The 18,605-nt window shown below is 43.2% G+C and overlaps 1 protein-coding gene across 1 annotated transcript in view; it reads left to right on the top strand.

The window, feature by feature from the left end:
* LANCL3 (LanC like family member 3) overlaps positions 1 to 18,605 on the top strand; it is a 93,239-nt gene that overhangs the window by 60,783 nt on the left and 13,851 nt on the right. The window contains exons 2-3 of the mRNA XM_060002229.1: positions 15,999 to 16,122; positions 17,048 to 17,245. Of these exons, the coding sequence (XP_059858212.1) occupies positions 15,999 to 16,122; positions 17,048 to 17,245 (322 nt within the window). The remainder of the gene's footprint in view (positions 1 to 15,998; positions 16,123 to 17,047; positions 17,246 to 18,605) is intronic.

Here is an 18,605-nt window from a genome sequence, read left to right as displayed (position 1 = left end):
CTTTTGAGAGAGAATGCAAATCCTAGCCAAAGGATCCTAGGTGGTGGAGTGCAAAATCGAGTGGCTTAGCGTGTGGTGAGAAGCAGTGAATTTTTTTAAAAGAAGGAATTAAGTGTGCTTTCCATCACCTGTGTTCAGACGTGATCATGAATGGCTAACATAAATTTTTCAGAGAATGTGGATTCCTATAGTTCATTCTGGTGCCAGACACTGCTGCCTGCCAGATATTCATTTTCCATGTTGTCTTTACTAACAAAAGCCTAATCTTGTTTGGCATAGCAATGTTCTCGGATAATTATTTGGTTTTCCAACTTCTCTGTCAGGGTGGCTGTGTCAAACAGTACTAGCTAATGACATGTCAATATAAGTCTGCTCGGGAGTTTGGGGAAACCTTTTGCTTTCCTGAGAAAATGGACATGACTGGTGCTGGCTTCCACATTTCTTCCTGCCTTGAATATAAACATGACGCCTGGAGTTACAGCAGCCATTTTGTGCCTATGGGCCAATATGAGGGAAGGAAGAGAGAATTGTGACATCCTGGCTGTGACGTCACAAACCAGTAAACATTATCAGCAGTCAGCCACTTCTAGACTTTCTTTCATGTGAGAAAATAACCTTTTATTTGATTAAGCCACTGGAAGTCGGATTTTCTAGTAGTTTAAGAGTGTAGTAGACCCTTTTAGGGAAGTCTGCCTAGCTCAGAATAATCCCAGTTCTTTGTGAAACACCATCCTCCTCCCTCTCTGGGTGGATCTTTGCACCCATATTGATGCAGTTGGGGTGAATGCACCTGACCGAGGCTGAGCCAATCAGATTCTCTCTCAGGGACTTGAAATTAGGTTTCAGTGGTTCTGGTTGATCCTGAAGTGTGACTAAACCTGAGGGACACTATAAGACTTGCAAGCTGGTGTGTATCATGGTGTGCTGGAGGTCACCTTCAGCCATAGAGAAGGAGAGAAGATGGGTCTGTAGAAGGTGAAAGAGACAGGCAGAGAGCAGTGTCACCAAAAGAGAGAACACTGCCTGGGATATGGCAGCTTTCTGGCTTCCAGTGTGACTCCCTTCTCAGGCCTGGCTGCCCTCAGATCCCTAGCTTCCTTCCAGAGGAAGGCAGCCCTGTGTGACTGGCAGGGCTGTGCCCTGCACAAGGGCACCTGGCCAAAAGGGCGAGGGAAGTGAAATCCAGCCTCAGTGTCCTGGTCACTAAGCCTTGGCCTGGGGCTGCATCAGCCCAGAGGTAATGTGCCACTTTATGCAATTCATCTGCCTGGAAGGGAGACCACCTTTTTTTTTTTTTTTTTTTTTTAATTTCACACAAGATTTAGGAAGGCCCTTCTTCAGGATACCTAGCAAAGTTGGTGTCTTCTGACCAAAGGACCTTGACATTCAGACAAAATGTGTTAATGAACAGCTAAACCATTTGTTCTATCATTTGATAGATAAGCTGTTCAATACCTTGATTTATTTTGCTTTTTAAAATTGAAGTATAGTTTACATATAGCAAAATGTATGAATCTTAAGTGCATAGTTCAATGATGTCACTGTGACTCATATATTTATTACCCAGATTAAGAAAAAGAACATTTCCATCATCCCAGAAAGTCCTTTTATCCCAGTTAGTACCACTTGCCTCACACACACACACAAAAGATACCGGAGGAGGGACTTCCCTGGTGGTGAACAGGTTAAGAATCTGCCTGCCAGTGCAGGGGATTCGGGTTCGAGCCCTGGTCCGGGAAGGTCCCACATGCCGCGGAGCAACTAAGCCCGTGCGCCACAAGTACTGAGCCTGAGCTCTAGAGCCTGCGAGCCACAACTACTGAGTCTGTTCGCCTAGAGCCCGTGCTCCGCAACAAGAGAAGCCACCGCAGTGAGAAGCCCGCGCACCACAATGAAGAGTAGCCCCCGCTCGCGGCAACTAGAGAAAACCCGCGCGCAGCAACAAAGACCCAACACAACCAAAAATAATTAATTCTTTTTTTTTTTTCTTTGCTGTACGTGGGCCTCTCACTGTTGTGGCCTCTCCCGTTGCGGAGCGCAGGCTCAGCGGCCATGGCTCACAGGCCTAGCCGCTCTGCGGCATGTGGGATCTTCCCGGACCGGGGCACGAACCCCTGTCCCCTGCATCGGCAGGTGGACTCTCAACCACTGCACCACCAGGGAAGCCCTAAGTAATTAATTTTTTTAAAAAAGATACTGGCGGGCTTCCCTGGTGGCAAAGTGGTTGAGAGTCCGCCTGCTGATTTAGAGGACGCGGGTTCGTGACCCGGTCCGGGAGGATCCCACATGCCGTGGAGCGGCTGGGCCCGTGAGCCATGGCCGCTGAGCCTGCGCATCCGGAGCCTGTGCTCCACAACGGGAGAGGCCACAACAGTGAGAAGCCGTGTACCGCAAAAAAAAAAAAAAAAAAAAGATACTGGAGTTCACCACTCTTCTGATCTCTATCACCATAGTTTGATTTTGCCTATTCTTGAACTTCATATAAATGGAATCATAGAGCAAGCACTCTTTTGTGCCTGGCTCCTTTAGTTCTGCATGTTCATGAGATCCACTCTCTGTTGTATGTATCAGCAATCTGTTCTGCTTATTGTTGAGTAGTATTCCATTGTGTGAATTTTCCAAATTTATTCATTCTCCTGTCGATAGACATTTAGGATGTTTCCAGGTCTCATGAATAAAGCTTATGAATTAAGCTGCTGTGGACATTCTTATACTAGTGGCCCTAGGTACTTCTTTCCTTCGGACGCTGATGTACTGTAGTAGAAGTCCAAATTGTACACCTTTCACAGTAAATCTATTTATCTCACATGCATGTATCACGTGGATCAGTTTTGTCTGGAGTTGTTCCGTCATCGTGTAGTTGGGAGACCTTATTTTGTAAGTGCCTCTTCATAACTAATTATATATTTAATGTATCTCCCCCCTTTACATATTAAACGTGGGGCTCCTCTCTCAGTATCACGGAGATACGTGCTTTTGAAAAATTGGTAAATGGTCAGTAGTATTTTGTGTTACAACTAATGAAGCATATTTATAGAGATGGTTCCTGGCATCGAGCTTATAATTAAGTCTAGTCCGTGACCAGGAATAGCAGCAGCACAGCTTACATGAACCACATAAGATTAAGCTGAGTTCCTTGTTCCAACCACCCGTGCTATTTGCAATACTAAATCATGCTGGATTTGCAATGTAAAGCAATGTCTGTGTCCCAGCATCCTGAGTGGAGCTTCTGTTAAAAAAAGATGAGTGTTCAGTCCTACCTCCTATAAAATCTTGGTATAGACTGGGAGCTCTGTTTTTAAACCTTTCCGTGTAACTATCTGCTATAGCAACTGGCCAGCTGGCCATTTCTGTCCTATCTACATCCTTACACTTTTGGTGATTACCCTCAGTTGAACATCGGAGCCTGTGAATGGATTTCATCTCCTGTTAAATTTTCCCCAGGCAACCTGAGATGTGGCACACAATTTACTTAACATTGATTTCTTTATGAAGGCAGCCCCATTAAAATAATAACAAATTATGGAAAGTGGCCGCATAAGACATATTGGGGGCAATAAAATATGGAGCACAATATGTATTTATTCAGACTGGAATGTCACCTCCACAATGGCAGAGGTTTTTCTCTCTTTTGTTGACAGACTTCTCTGAGTGAGCCATAGTAGGGCTTGATTAACATGTACAGGGTAAAGCTTATATAAGACAAAGACCTTAGTTACTAACTTACAAGATTGTAAATCCTGCTTAGTACTGGTTATATAACCCGGTGATTCATCCCACCCTTTGTAAGGACCAGGAAGAAGCCTCCCTAGCTGTGTTCATTCCATAGCAACCACATGGAATTTGTGGATACTGAAATCTAAGGAAGTGGCTTTGGGGAGTTCGGTGTCCTTAACAGAGCAAAGGTGTGGATTTACTTCACTCTTCTCTCCTCTCTCCTCTTCAGCCACAGAGCCAGCTCCTCCTGAGACCCTCTCTTCTCCTTCCCCTAGGCCTAAAATGAAAATTGAAAGCAGCCACAGAGACTCTTTTGTTCATCCTGGCTGCCTGGTCCCTAATGGGGTGGGGTGGGGGGAGGGTGAGGGGTGGCCACTCCCTTCAGCGTACCTGCATGCCCAGGTCACCTCCAATCTCCTTTTTGGATATGTTGTTTATATAGAACGCGATTCTTTCAGAATCTTATAACCTAGGTCTCCTAAAGACCCCTGGCTACAACTGTTTCCGAAAAGAAACCAGAAAACGAAAAAGCAGAATCATTTTCCCTTCGAAGTACCTGAAAGCACTGTGTCACCATAACGAAACTACGTTGGACAGGATCACACAGAGGATTCCCTCCAATGCCTCAATGAATACAAGAGGAGGAAGGAAAGTTCGATACATACTTATAAACCATCATGAACCAGAAAGGTCTCGGGAAGTTACTTGGTCACCTACCTCATTTTACCAATGAAGACTGAAGGCAGAGAGGTTACATCACTTGTTCAGGGCCATATAATGACAAAGCCAGAAATTCCAAATTTCCCAGCCACGGTCACCCAGTCCACCCCCTGCAATAGGTTTGGTTTTATTTTGCCGAGAAGGTACTATTCAGGGCCTTAGCTTCCTTTAGCCCCAAGGAACACTTTTTTTTTTAATTGGAGTATAGTTGGCGTTACACTGCTGTGTCCGTTTCTGCAGTGCAGCAAAGTGAATCAGCCATACGTATACATATATCCCCTCTTTTATGGATTTCCTTCCCATCTAGGTCACCACAGAGCATTGAGTAGAGTTCCCTGTGCTGTACAGTAGGCTCTCATTAGTTATCTATTTTATACATAGTAGTGTATATATGTCAATCCCAATCTCCCATTTCATCCCACCCCCCCCCCCCAGGAACATATTTATTAAAATGTATTTTAAGGTATTGGGGGAAAAAAGAAGACAAAAAGATGTAAGCCATTTTAAAGAATCTCCACCACTTGTGACCTTCAGGGCACCCATCAATCCCACAGGCCCATGGAAAAGAAACCCTCCTAGCTTATTTTGTCGAAAATATCTAGGTGAAAGAGTTATTGAGCTTTAAAATGTCGCAAATGGCTCAGATATTGTTCTTCTAGGACCATTTTCATGACTAGCTCTCTCAAGTGACAGGGCAGGTAGTACATAATACTGTCACTTAAGTTGAGGTGACAGCGGTTCCTGGTAAGGAAGAAGATTCCTTCACAGCACTTGTTGCTGAGGATCCCACAAGTCTCCTCTCTGTCTCCCCAAATCGACTTTGAGGATTGGAGGATCTACTGTCCTGGGGGCAGATTGGAGAGTGTCCCTTGTCCCTGACCTGGAGCAAGATAAGTGGAAGGAGTAGGAAGGTCACCCAGGGCAATGGCAGCAAGGTGACAGTGTGTTTGCCAGGCTTTGTCTCCGGGCTCTAGGATAGCACTTAACAAGAAAAATCAATCACAACCTTGTGAGTACAGCCAGCACTGAAAACTGCATTTGAATTTGTCCACTCAGGCAGTCAGCCTCACTTTAAAGAGCTCCGGAACTAGAGGTTTCCATGGAAACAGAGAAATATGTGGGCAAAAATTGCTTTACAGGGAAATGAATGCTAGCAGTGCTGTTACGTTGGTACTTTACAGCTGCCCAGCTGATGTGAGTTTGTAAGTAATCCAATGAACAGTGACTTTAAAAAAGGAAGTACTTTTTCTCTCATAACAAGGGTCTGCAGATAGGTGCTCCTAGTTGTGGTACAGATGCCCAACGATGTCCACAACCCCCAGGATCTTTTTCCTCTATCCTTCTGTGAATGTTAGTGTTTCATCCACAAGCTTATTGCCTCAGGATGCAAAGTGGATGCTACAGCTCCAGGCCTCACATAAACATTCAAGGCACCAAAAAGAGGAAAGGCAGGTAACAGCCAAGTCTGTCCAGTTTATTTCCATTTATCATGAAATCAAAAGCTTTCCAAGAAGCTCCCACCTCAGCAGATTTCTCCATTGATCAAAGTGAGGTCACATAGCCAACTCGAGCTTCAAGGAAGGCAAGGGACAATGGGATTGACATGACTGGCTGAAGCTCATATTCACTATCACCTGGAGTTAAACACAATTGTCAGCCTAATGAAATTGAGATCCAGTTAGCAAGGAATAAGGGGAGAACTTTCCAAGTACGAAAGGCATTTACTTGATACCTGACTGTCCACAACTACTCATCTCTATATTCCTGTAGTCTCTAGCCCAGTGTCATGCACGCAGCAAGCACTTGAAAAATGTCCGTTGAACCATGGTTTGAGACTAGTGTAACGACATAACCGTGGCTTAGAGGAGCGTCTGACGTGAAATGGTCAATTACACATCAGGCCTTAATAACGTAGTCATTCGCTTTGGAGGCATCGGGAGACAAAGACTCCAGTTAGTCAACTAACCAATGCCAAGAGGCTAAAACAACTTCTAATTTCCTAAGCTTTCTACTAGGAAGAAAGCACATAAGAGAATATGCATCTTTTTTTTTAGTAAGAAGTTACTACTTTTTTTTTTTTTTGGCGTCACGCGGGCCTCTCACTGTCGCGGCCTCTCCCGTTGCGGAGCACAGGCTCCAGCCGCGCAGGCTCAGCGGCCACGGCTCACGGGCCCAGCCGCTCCGCGGCATGTGGGATCTTCCCGGACCGGGGCACGAACCCGTGTCTTCTGCATTGGCAGGCGGACTCTCAACCACTGTGCCACCAGGGAAGCCCTGGAAGAAGTTATGACTTTTTTATTGAAGTATATAGTTGATTTACAATGTGTTAATTTCTGCTGTACAGCAAAGTGATTCAGTTATACATATATATACATTCTTTTTATATTCTTTTCCATTATGGTTTATCACAGCATATTGAATATAGTTCCATGTGCTATACAGTATGTCCTTGTTGTTTGTCTATTTTATATATAGTAATATATATCTGTTAATCCCCAATTCCCAATTTATCCCTCCCCGCTTTTCCCTTTGGTGACCATAAGTTTGTTTTCTATGTCAGTGAGTCTACTTCTGTTTTGTAAATAAGTTCATTTATATAATTTTTTAGATTCCACATATAAGTGATATCATATGATATTTGTCTTTCTCTGTGTGACTTCACTTAGTATGATAATCTCTAGGTCCATCCATGTTGCTGCAAATGGCATTATTTCATTCTTTTTTATGGCTTAGTAATATTCCATTGTATATATGTACCACATCTTCTTTATCCATTCATCTGTACCTGGACATTTAGGTTGTTTCCATATCTTGGCTATTGTGAATAGTGCTGCTATGAACATAGGAGTGCATGTATCTTTTTGTATTATAGTTTTGTCTGGATATATGCCCAGGGGTGGGATTGCTGGATCACATGGGAGAATATGCATCTTCATAAAATAAGATGCCTAGAATAGAGGTCAAGTTAAACATGCACTATAATCTCATTGCAAAGGGCTTTTTGCCTAGCCTGTAGAAAATGAAACCACTGAAACATCCCATCCCATCCACATCCCAGAATTAATGCCCAAATAAGTATTTATAGATTTGTAAAATGGTTGTCATAAAGTGTTGAATGACAAAATGACAAAATACTATTGCTGAAAGACACATTAAAGACCACCTCAGCTTAACTCCTTGTTTTTTTCAGGTGAGGAAACTGAGGACCAGAGAGGTTACGTGATTGGTCTAAAGTAACAAAGTTAGTGACAGAGACTTGTCTAGAAACCAGGTAAACTTGAGCAGTAGTTTTGAAAGAGCAAAGCAATGTGGTTTGGAGATAGTGGGACAGTGAAACGCCCAAAGTGTGGTGATGAGGAAAGAAAAGTAAATACACAGACATGAAGAGCCATACGTTACTAATCTATGACTTACAAGTTACAGTGACTTAGGAATGCAAGCTGACACAAGCTGGTCCTTGGATGGAAGATGGGGTGTGGGAGGTGAGCAACAACAGCAGGGTTATTTTTTGAGGGAGATTCTGAGCACAGACCTGCAAGGCCTGTGGTGCTGAATGGTGGGGTTGAGTCGCTGCTGGACTTGCAACGTCTATCTTAACCCCAGCTTACTGCATCGCGCACGTGCCTCATGGCAGGAATTGTGCTAAGTGTCTTATATGGAATCGTCATAACAATCCAGTGAGATAGGGAGGTCTTATTATCGATACTTTTTACAAATGAGTAAACTGAGGCTTAGAAAGTATAAGTAACTTGCCTGAATCCACACTGCTAGAAAGTGGTGAAGCGAAGTTTCTCAGTGATTCTCAAACTTGACCGCACTCTGGAATCACCTGGAGAGTTTTGATAAATACTGATGCCTATGTCCCACACCCTGAGAGGCTGATGTCATCGATTTGGGGTGTGGTCAGAGACTAAATTCATGTTGTTTCTAGCCACCAAGTTTAAGCAGCAATAGAAAGCCAATATAAAAGTTAACAAGAAAATAAAGTACTTCTTTTTTCTAATTGAAGTATAGTTGTTTTACAATGTTGTGTTAATTTCTGCTGTATAGCAAAGTGATTCAGTTACACATATATATACATTCTTGGTCATATTCTTTTCCATTATGGTTTATCACAGGATATTGAATACAGTTCCCTGTGCTATATAGCAGGGCCTTGTTGTTTATCCATCCTATACATACTAGTTTGCATCTGCTAATTCCAAATGGGAACTGCTTTTTTAGTAATAGTCTCACCATCACCTGAGGAGGTAGGTGGGGCAAGTCATTGTGATCCCCCTTCTGTAGATAAGGAAACTCAGGCTCTGAGACATTTCGTGTCTTGCAAGAAATAGAACAGGAAATCATCTAGTGACCCTTGGTGCAGACTGGGTTACCAGGTACTTGTAATAAATCTTTCAAGCCAGCAGTCAGTCAGCAAGAATGGGGTAAAACCTGTTTTCCTTTTCTAGTTTCCATTGTTTTCTTGGCTTGGGTTTCTTGACGTGAGAAGGGAAAAGAAACAACTTTGAAATGGTATCTGGGACCAAGTGTTTACAAGTGAAATTCTCTGTTGAATCTAAAAGATTGGAAGATAATCATTAAGTAGAGCAACCCCCTTCTGATTCCTCATCGCCCAGCATAATGATGGTCAGGGAGCATCAGGAAAACCAGATGGAAGGGACTTGCTTATTCTGCACCAGCACATGCGCCCCATTTGGAGACTAGTTAAGAAAATAAACTTGGCCACATTGGCTAAGAGAGCTCCCCACTGGGTTTTGCAGATTTAGACACACTTTTCCTACGCATGGCCTATTGGAAGAGAATTTCCCATTGTTGCCACTTCTCTTTTCTGGGTAATCTGATCATTGAAATTATGGTGTGCGGTGTTCTTGCCTGGTGTTCCCTCCTGCTTCCTTGAATGTCTTTGGGAACTTCCTACAGTTCCTTCCAAGTTCTCACCCTTCCCAAGAGAAATCCTCTGCTGCAGCCAGCCTCTGTGCGCCCATAATCCCATCGCTTGCCACTTCAGGTGTGGTCCTGGGACCAGCAGCAGCCTCGCCTGGGAGCTTGTTAGAACTGTATTCTCCTGGCCCCGTCCCTGACCTACTGAATCAGAATCTGCATTTTTAACAAGAGCACCAGGTGATTTGTGTGCACATTGCAGTGTGAGAAGCATTGCCCTAATACACAAGGTTTTCCCCGTCAGCCCGCAGCTTAAAATACCCTCTCTCCCTCCCACCCCCCCCGCCACTTGCATTTATCCACTTCCTCATTGTCCTTCAGAGCTTAAGCTCATGTCCCTCTCCCTCTGTGAAGCCCTTAATATTCACTCCCTCCACCTTACCCCTATAGATCATAACTTTGAGAATTTAAACAAATGCGAAATACTTCATTATTTAAATGATTCACCTCTTAAGTCTATTTGTTAAGATGATATCATCTCTCAAAGGGCCTGGCACAGGCCTGGCACATAATATGAACTGTCTGATTCATCAAGATCTGTTTCCTATTTGAAAGCCTTCCCTTAGCCCTACTTTATCTCTTTAAGCTTCTTCTGCATCAAAGCAGCTCCCCTGAGTTTTTGTCTTCTCAACATCTGAAGTACCTCTCCACCCACTCCAGAGATTTCCTGAAGGCCTGGCCCTTACCTGTAACCTAGTGGCTTCCAACTGAATCTAAGCCCCAAACAGGCCTCAAAAGTAAAACTCTAACCGTATGTTTATATTGACTTTGTACCCAAAAAGTTTCCCTAACTTTTAAATTTGGGTAGTGAATTTTTTTAGAAAAATTTACTTTAGGGTGTGGGATGTTTTTCTGCTCCACCATGGTACCCACAGGAAACTCAGGATTGTCTCTGGCTCTCTTGTGGACATGCCGTGCAGCGGTATCTCTGTTACTGGCCCCAGACCCTGAGGCAAGAGCCACATCTTTGAGGCTGCCATCTCCCCAATTCCAGGTGGGAGTGGGGGACACACATCCTAACTACCTATAGATCCCCAAACCTTTTCGGGGGATTATAGGATCTCTCCTAATGCTTAGCGCAAGGGAGTGGGGCTAGGAGAGCAGGAACTCCACACTGACTTTCAGTTTGCTGGTTTCGCCTCTTTCCACCTTGAACAGATTTAGCTCCATCCTGACTCTACATATCCTTCAGGTCTGTTGTTTGTATTCTCAACTTCAAGTACTAAAATACCCAGTTTCTACAACTCAACAGCCTTTTTTCCTCAGAGCTATTATCTCCATGGGTCTCAACAAAAGAATGAATATATGTATATGTATAACTGAATCACTTTGCTGTACACCTGAAAGTAACACAACACTGTAAATCAACTAGACTCCAATAAGATTTTTTTTTTTAAAGTTAACCTAAAAAAAGTCGTTTTGATGTTCATTGCTCATCAAATGGCTTTTTTCTCTCTCAGGCAGAAGCTTGTGCTACCACCAGAAAGGCAGGGCAAAGGAGTGGATGAAATAAATTGCTGGAGGAAATCACCTAAGTTAATGTCAGATTCTTGCTCTGTTACATATGTGTTTGGCATGATATTGGAGTGACCTTCTGCATTCCATCTGGATGGGCAGTCACATACTTTGGGCATTTTGGACTGCTGCTTGCTAATGCTGGCGGTGGTTGATATCAAGCTAGCAAAGACTGCCACTTCAGAGGGCCTATGGGCGGGACACTTAACCCTGGAAAGGGGTCTGTGGTGAGGCAGGCTTTCTGTGGCTTGGCCCATTTCATTCATTTCCTTAACAAAGGTCCTCTCTCCTCAGCAGGGAGTTGGTTCCATCAGAGCACAACCTTTAGGCGGGGCCAGGAAACACAGAATGGGCTTTATTACTCTCTCGTCTCTTCATATTCAGAGCCCAGCCCAATGGGACTACTTCACAGCAAACACCTCCGTTCAAGGATCAGCGAAGGGAATCGATTAGACTAATGAAAATATTTACACCAAACCACCAGAGACTTGCTTTGTATTTCTGAGATATCTTAATTTATTTCAATTCAGTGTAAAAACAAATTTTTATTTAAAGAACCAAATCCAAATACCATATGATATCACTTATATGTGGAATCTAGTGAGGTGGATGGACCTAGAGTCTGCCATACAGAGTGAAGTAAGTCAGAAAGAGAAAAACAAATACCATATGCTAACACATATATATGGAATCTAAAAAAAAAATGGTTCTGATGAACCTAGGGGCAGGACAGGAATAAAGATACAGACGTAGATAAACAACAAGGTCCTACTGTATAGCACAGGGAACTGTATTCAATATCCTGGGATAAACCATAATGGAAAAGAATATTTAAAAAATGAATGTCTATATGTGTATAACTGAGTCACTTTGCTATACAGCTGAAATTAACACAACATTGTCAATCAACTATACTTTAATTTAAAAAAATTTTTTTTAAAAGAACCAAATCCATCCAAGACATCAACACATGCATAGCCTTATGTGCTACAGATACAGGAGAGGGAATTTGGGTTTGTCCCGATAAAGGCCTAATGCGCAGGGAGCCGCTCTCTGCCATCCCCAGTTACTTTTTTTCCCCAGTGGAAATGCCATTTCCTCATTCCCAAGGCCTCAGAGTGTTTCAGCAGCACGGAGGCCGTCTTCTTGGAAGAGTGTGCGCTTGTGTGTTCCTCTGTGCTGGGAGTGCGGCCTGGAGGGATGTCTGAGAGGGCAGACAAATGGGAGAACACGAAGCAGCCCCTGCCCCGTGTCTCATCTCCTTTCTTCCTAACGTACTGTGTGTTGGGCGGGGACCAGTACCCTCTTCTTCAGTGCTCTCCTCTGCACACTTTCATGTACACTGTTTTTCCCCTTTTTATTTGCTGATCAATAAAGCCAAGGGTAGGTCTTGTCTGTTCCCAGCGATAAAGAACTGCACGCATAACTAGTCTTTATCCGGCCCGACAAGCGCCGTTTCTCTTTGTTTTTCACAGTGTTTCTGCGAGATAAGAGGAAACCACCCAGACATGATGCATGACCGGGGAAGTTTTGAAATATTTTATAAACTCATTCTCTATTCTGAGCTGTGGATCAGGGATGGAAAGAAAGAGGGCACCGCATAGAACCAAAGTTGATTTTCCTTTTCTGGGTTAAAAACAAGCAGGTGGGGCGGGGAGAGAACGGAGACATGAATAAATGTTCAGCTGAGGAAAGAATAAGCCAGTTTTCAATTATCAGCACAGAAGTCAAATAGGGAGAATTCTAGTCATTCAAATGAGTACGTACCCTGAAAATCCAGTGGCCTTTTCCTATCACAAAAACTGCCTCTGTCACATGGATTCAAGACCAATAGTGGCATACAGGACCTCAGTTCAGGTGAAGAGCCAGATATATTCCCAGGAAATTATGGGATGCGACCAGCATAGACTCCTCTTAAGTTCATGCCCTTTGAGGTTCTTGGCAGGTTTCTGAGAGTAAGCCAGGATGGAGGGGTCGATATGAGGCTGATGATGCAAGATATTACATAGAGTAAGACTAAATGTGAGGTCAGTTGGTGCTGATAAAGGTACAGAGAGAGTAAGATGTTGTCAGTGGCAAATGAAATTTTGGTAACAATTCGAACGGATGCAGAGGAGGAAATCATTTAGGAGAAATGTGCCGTCCATCTAAGGAAAGACCCGAGGCTGAGCCCTGAAATGACGGTGGGAAGACGTGGGAAGATAGGGTCTTTAGGATTTCTAGGCAGAAAGGAGGAGTAAACCCAAGAGGCAAAGATAGGTACCTAATAAAAGGGAAACTTAAGTTGGAACCCATGACGTAATTGTTTCTGAGCAACCAGATGGAAAATGAGGAGATGATGTCTTAGTGAAGCTGATGTGTTAAATATTCTGCATTACTGTTTCTTTCCACCCCTGCCTGGGTTCATGAACTTTTTTTTTTAATTAAAAAAATTTTTTTAATTGAAGTATAGTTGATTTACAGTATTTCAAGTGTACAGCAAAGTGGGTCAGTTACATATATATATGTGTATATATATATATATATATATATATATACACACATATATATATATTCCTTTTCAGATTCTTTTCCCTTATAGGTTATTACAAGATATTGAATATATTTCCCTGTGCTATACAGTAGGTCTTTGTTGTTTATCTATTTTATATATAGTAATGTATATCTGTTAATGCCAAATTCCCAATTTAATCGCTCCCCCCCTTTCCCCTTTGGTAACCACAAGTTTTTTTCTATGTCAGTGAGTCTATTTCTCTTTTGTAAATAAGCTCATTTATATCATTTTTTTAGATTCCACATATAAGTCATATCATATGATATTTGTCTTTCTCTGACTTACTTCACTGAGTGTGATAATCTCTAGGTCCATCCATGTTGCTGCAAATGGCATTATTTCATTCTTTTTTATGGGTGACTAATATTCCATTGTGTATATGTGCCACATCTTCTTTATTCATTCATCTGTCAATGGACACTTATGTTGCTTCCATGTCCTGGCTATTGTAAATATAGCTGCAGTGAACATTGTGGTACATGTCTTTTTTTTTTTTTTTTTTTTTTTTTTTTTTTTTGCAGTACACGGGCCTCTCACTGCTGCGGCCTCTCCCGCCGCGGAGCACAGGCCCCGGACGCGCAGGCCCAGCGGCCACGGCCCACAGGCCCAGCCGCCCCGTGGCACGCGGGATCCTCCCAGACCGGGGCACGAACCCCCATCCCCCGCATCGGCAGGCGGACTCCCAACCACTGCGCCACCAGGGAAGCCCCATGTCTCTTTTTGAATTATGGTTTTCTCTGGGTATATACCCAGTAGTGGGATTGCTGGGTCATATGGTAGTTCTGCTTTTAGTTTTTTAAGGAACCTCCGTACTGTTCTCCATAGTGGCTGTACCAATTTACATTCCCACCAACAGTGCAAGAGGGTTCCCTTTTCTCCACACCCTCTCCAGCATTTATTATTCGTAGACTTTTTGATGATGGCCATTCTGACTGGTATGAGGTGGGCTCATGAACTTTAATCACTCTATTGTAGACTTTTGTCTATGTCTATCTCCAGTGCTGGATAGTAAGTTCCTTGTAGGAAAAAAAAAATGTGTCCTAGGCTTTCTAGAGTTTCCCCCACAATACCTACTAGAGGGCCTCACTGGAATAGTAGCTCAGTAATGTAAACTGGCAGAATTAATTAATGAACAACTTCCTCTTCTTTATGTGATTATTTTTCCAAATTAAATGCTGGATTTGAAGGGGCCACAACCTGGATTATATTTTGCCCTTCTAATGTTGCGTAAATCAGAGGAGCAAGTTATGACTTAAGAAATCATTAGTTATTTCAAAAGGAATGGGTGAGTCTAATGGCAGATATCAGGTAGGAAAATTTGATGTGTGAGTCTTCGGAGAAAGGCCAAAATCCAGTAGATTGTTCCTTGAGCCCAGATTCATCCAGTCAGGCCAAGGCTGAACTTCAGGTGATTTCTTCTTCCTTTGGTTACTCTGGCTGGTACTTTTCCTGTGTAGGTCTGCCTTTTTGGAAGGTTGGCTTCATGAGAGTAAAGGTCTTGTCGTGTTGTTCACTGTTGTGTCTCCAGCGTCTAGAACAGTCTTTCCTGCTTATAGTAAGGGCTTAAGAAATAATTGTGGAAGGAAGGGGAAGAGGGAGGGAGGGGGTGAATAAAGAAAAGAGGAGAGGGGGGCTCTGCTTTTCATGGCAGTCCACCTGGCACTTACTCGCTCATCAGTTACCAAAGGCCCCCTCGGGCTCAGAGTCAGGAACCAAGGATACCAAAATGATGAGACATCACAGTCTTTGCATCTGATCATCCAGTAGAGAGAGACAGAACACAACAGGTGACGAGTGCTGTGCCAAAGGGAGCATCCAGTGTGCCCCGAGGTAGACTGGCAGACAGAGAACATTGCAAACGTGAGCAGCACCCTAATAAATGCAGTGATGCTGTGTAGGCTTGAGAACATTTTAACCTGTATAGCCCTAAAACTTACGGTACCTAGATTGAATAAAATATGGGAGACGGCCTTTTAGCCATTGTCTATTCAGCATGATTTTGATAGTAAAAGTTCCTTTGCCTTGGTCCTTATTGGACTTAGGTTTCCTTCATGGACTGCAAAAGGCTCCAGCGGGCCTGTCATGCAGCAGCTTGTCATAGAATTGTGGCTTTATGAGCACAGTCGAAATGACACAAACTGAAGGCCCATTGTCTGAGCCAGACCCGTGCCATACATCAGAAGTAACAGCTTTGCCAAGCATGGTCGCTTAGGACCAGTCTTTGTTCTTTCCTGAGCAACTTCTTGTTCCTGTGACAAGGATTAATGATATAACAGCTGTTAGGTGGTCTCTGCCATTTATAAAAACCTATAGCGGTAAAGGTGTGTGTTTCCCATCAGAACTGCAAATTTTCTGAAGAGGGGAGATAAACTTGACAACGAAGAGAGAATCAGTGGTTTTTTAAAAAAAAGGTACGGTGGGCTGAGCTTATTTACAAATAGGAAAAGGACTGGGGGGGATATGCTGATGGACTTTTTAAGCAAGAAAATCCAGTGTCTGAGGAATAATGATGATCCTGACTTGACTTCTGCCTCTTTTCCTTACTCAGGTGCTGACCCCAGCACAGATCAAATCAATTTGCCAGGCGATCCTGGACTCCGGGAAGCAATATGCCATGAAAAAGAGGAAACCATTCCCACTGATGTATTCTTACTATGGAACCGAATACTTGGGTGAGTGAGGGTGTTGGCAAAGGCCTGGAGGAGAAAGGCAGTCTCTAACAGCAGCATTGGCTAAAGACTGGAAGATTTTGTTTTTGACATAGGTCATCACTATTGCTTTCACTGGGAACCCTTTGAAAGGCCATTTAAAAACAAATATTGACGGATACTACAAAGCACAATTTCATATTTGTTTTCAGAGTCTACCTGTCAGAAGTGGAGCTATTTGGGTGGGAGGGAGACGCAAGAGGGAGGGGATATGGGGATATATGTATACATATAGCTGATTCGCTTTGTTATACAGCAGAAACTGACATGACATTGTAAAGCAATTATACTCCAATGAAGATGTTAAAACAAAAAAGAAAAAAAAGGAAAAAAAAGAAATGGAGCTATTTTAACAATGACTTTCACTAAAGACTCAAATCCTTTATTCTTGATTGTGAATTCACCGGCCTAATTTTGCTGAAAATTAACAGCTTATATGCTCACTGCCAATAGTACCTCTGCACAGGGAAGCAGGATTCAGCCGCTGACAGTTTCAAGTTTTTAGTATTAGTGGATCAATAACAGACTACTGAATCACAATGACTACATTTGAGATATGAGGCTTGTGAAATGAAAGTTAGTTACTACCCCTTTGAATCCTTCAGTGGTTCCCCATCACTCCTTGCAAGCATGACTTGCAAGCCCCTTTGCAGATCGCCTGCCTCCCTCTCCAAACTCGAGCTTTATCTCTCCCTTCCCTGGTTCACATTTATAAAGTCTCCAGCAGGCAAAGTGTTCTCATACCTTTGTAACCTTTGTGCCTGTTCCTTTTGCCTAGAATGCCTGGCTTTCCCCAACCCCTTCATCAATCTGTAATACTTACGCCCAGACTTCAAACTGGTTCTCCTCCCAATTATGTGAATTAATGATGCTTTGCTTGTCTGTATAGGAGCAGCTCATGGCCTGTCGTCCATCCTCCAGATGCTTCTTTCTTACCATGAGCACCTTAAGCCCTCAGATCAGGAGCTGGTGTGGCAGAGCGTGGACTTCCTTATGGAGCAGGAACAAAACTGCAACTGGCCACCTGAGCTCGGCGAGGCCATCGAGAGGGAGAACGAGCTGGTGCACTGGTGCCACGGCGCCCCAGGTCTCACTCATGTTATTATCTGATAGCACTGCCTTTCATTGGGCTTAGCCAAAGACGGGTGCCTTTTCTGAGAAGTGAGGGTATTTCTTATCTTATGCCACTACCTTGGGAGATGAAAAGGTCAAGATGAAACTTTTCAAAGCCAAGAAAGTCTCCATCAGTAAAGGATGTCCAGAAATGATCCTGTGTTTAAAAAATATATGATCTTTATCTACAATATTTGTATACAAATTAAACTAGTGCTGTCCAACAAAATATAATACGAGCCACATATGAAATTAACTTTCTAGTAGCCCTGTTTAAAACATAGAAAGAAACAGGTGAAATGAATTTTAATAATAGATCTACCCCAATATACGCCAAATATTATTTCAACATGCAACAAATTTAAAAATCGAGTGACTTCATATTTTTTAAATATCCAGTCTTTGAAATCCCGTGTCTCTGTTATACTTACATCCCATCCTGATACAGACTAGCCACGTTGCAAGCGCTCAGTAAGTTCATGGGACAGTGCAGATCTGGAACCTGGCAGTTCAAAACATGGTCCCTGGACTAGTGGCACGGGAGTTTGTTAGACATCCAGAATCTCAGGCCCACCCCAGCCCCACTGAATCCGAATCTGCACTTCAACAAGATCCCTAGGTGATTTGTATGCACATTAAGGTTGAAGATGGACTATTCTGTAATTCTTCTCCAAATGACGGTTTCCATTATCACCTAATGAAAAGTCTAGAGAAATGAGAAGCCATTTGCAGTGAACTCTCTGGAATCGAGCCTGGAAACTTATCAGACCCCATCTTCTCCTTTTTTTTTTTCCCAATCCCATTACACTGCTAATTAGGCCTTAGAGAAGGGGCAATTCAAAAAAGACAGTGCATTTTGGTCGATTGGCCAGAGGAGAGACTTAAAATACCAAAATAACACACACATTTTTTTTATAAATTTATTTTATTTATTTATTTTGGGCTGTGTTGAGTCTTCATTGCTGTGCATGGACTTTCTCTAGTTGCGGTGAGTGGGGACCACTCCTTGCTGCAATGCACAGGCCTCTCACTGCGGTGGCCTCCCTCGTTGCGGAGCACGGACTCCAGGCGCGCGGGCCTCAGCAGCTGTGGCACACAGGCTCAGTTGCTCCGCAGCATGTGGGATGCTCCCAGACCAGGGCTCGAACCCGTGTCCCCTGCACTGGCAGGCGGATTCCCAACCACTGCGCCACCAGGGAAGCCCAACACACACATTTTTGATTAGGAGTGTTATTTAATTTTCAAGGCTATGCTTCAGTGCCATGAGTACAGCTTTAAAATATATTTGATTTCTCTTTCATTTGTTACCTGATTTTTATTACTTCCTTTCCCCT

The sequence above is a fragment of the Delphinus delphis genome, chromosome X (assembly GCF_949987515.2).
Source record: "Delphinus delphis chromosome X, mDelDel1.2, whole genome shotgun sequence".
NCBI classification, from domain to species: Eukaryota; Metazoa; Chordata; class Mammalia; order Artiodactyla; family Delphinidae; genus Delphinus; species Delphinus delphis.
The sequence above is the reverse complement of the archived record's forward strand: the minus strand, read 5'-3'. Positions and strand labels throughout refer to the sequence as shown.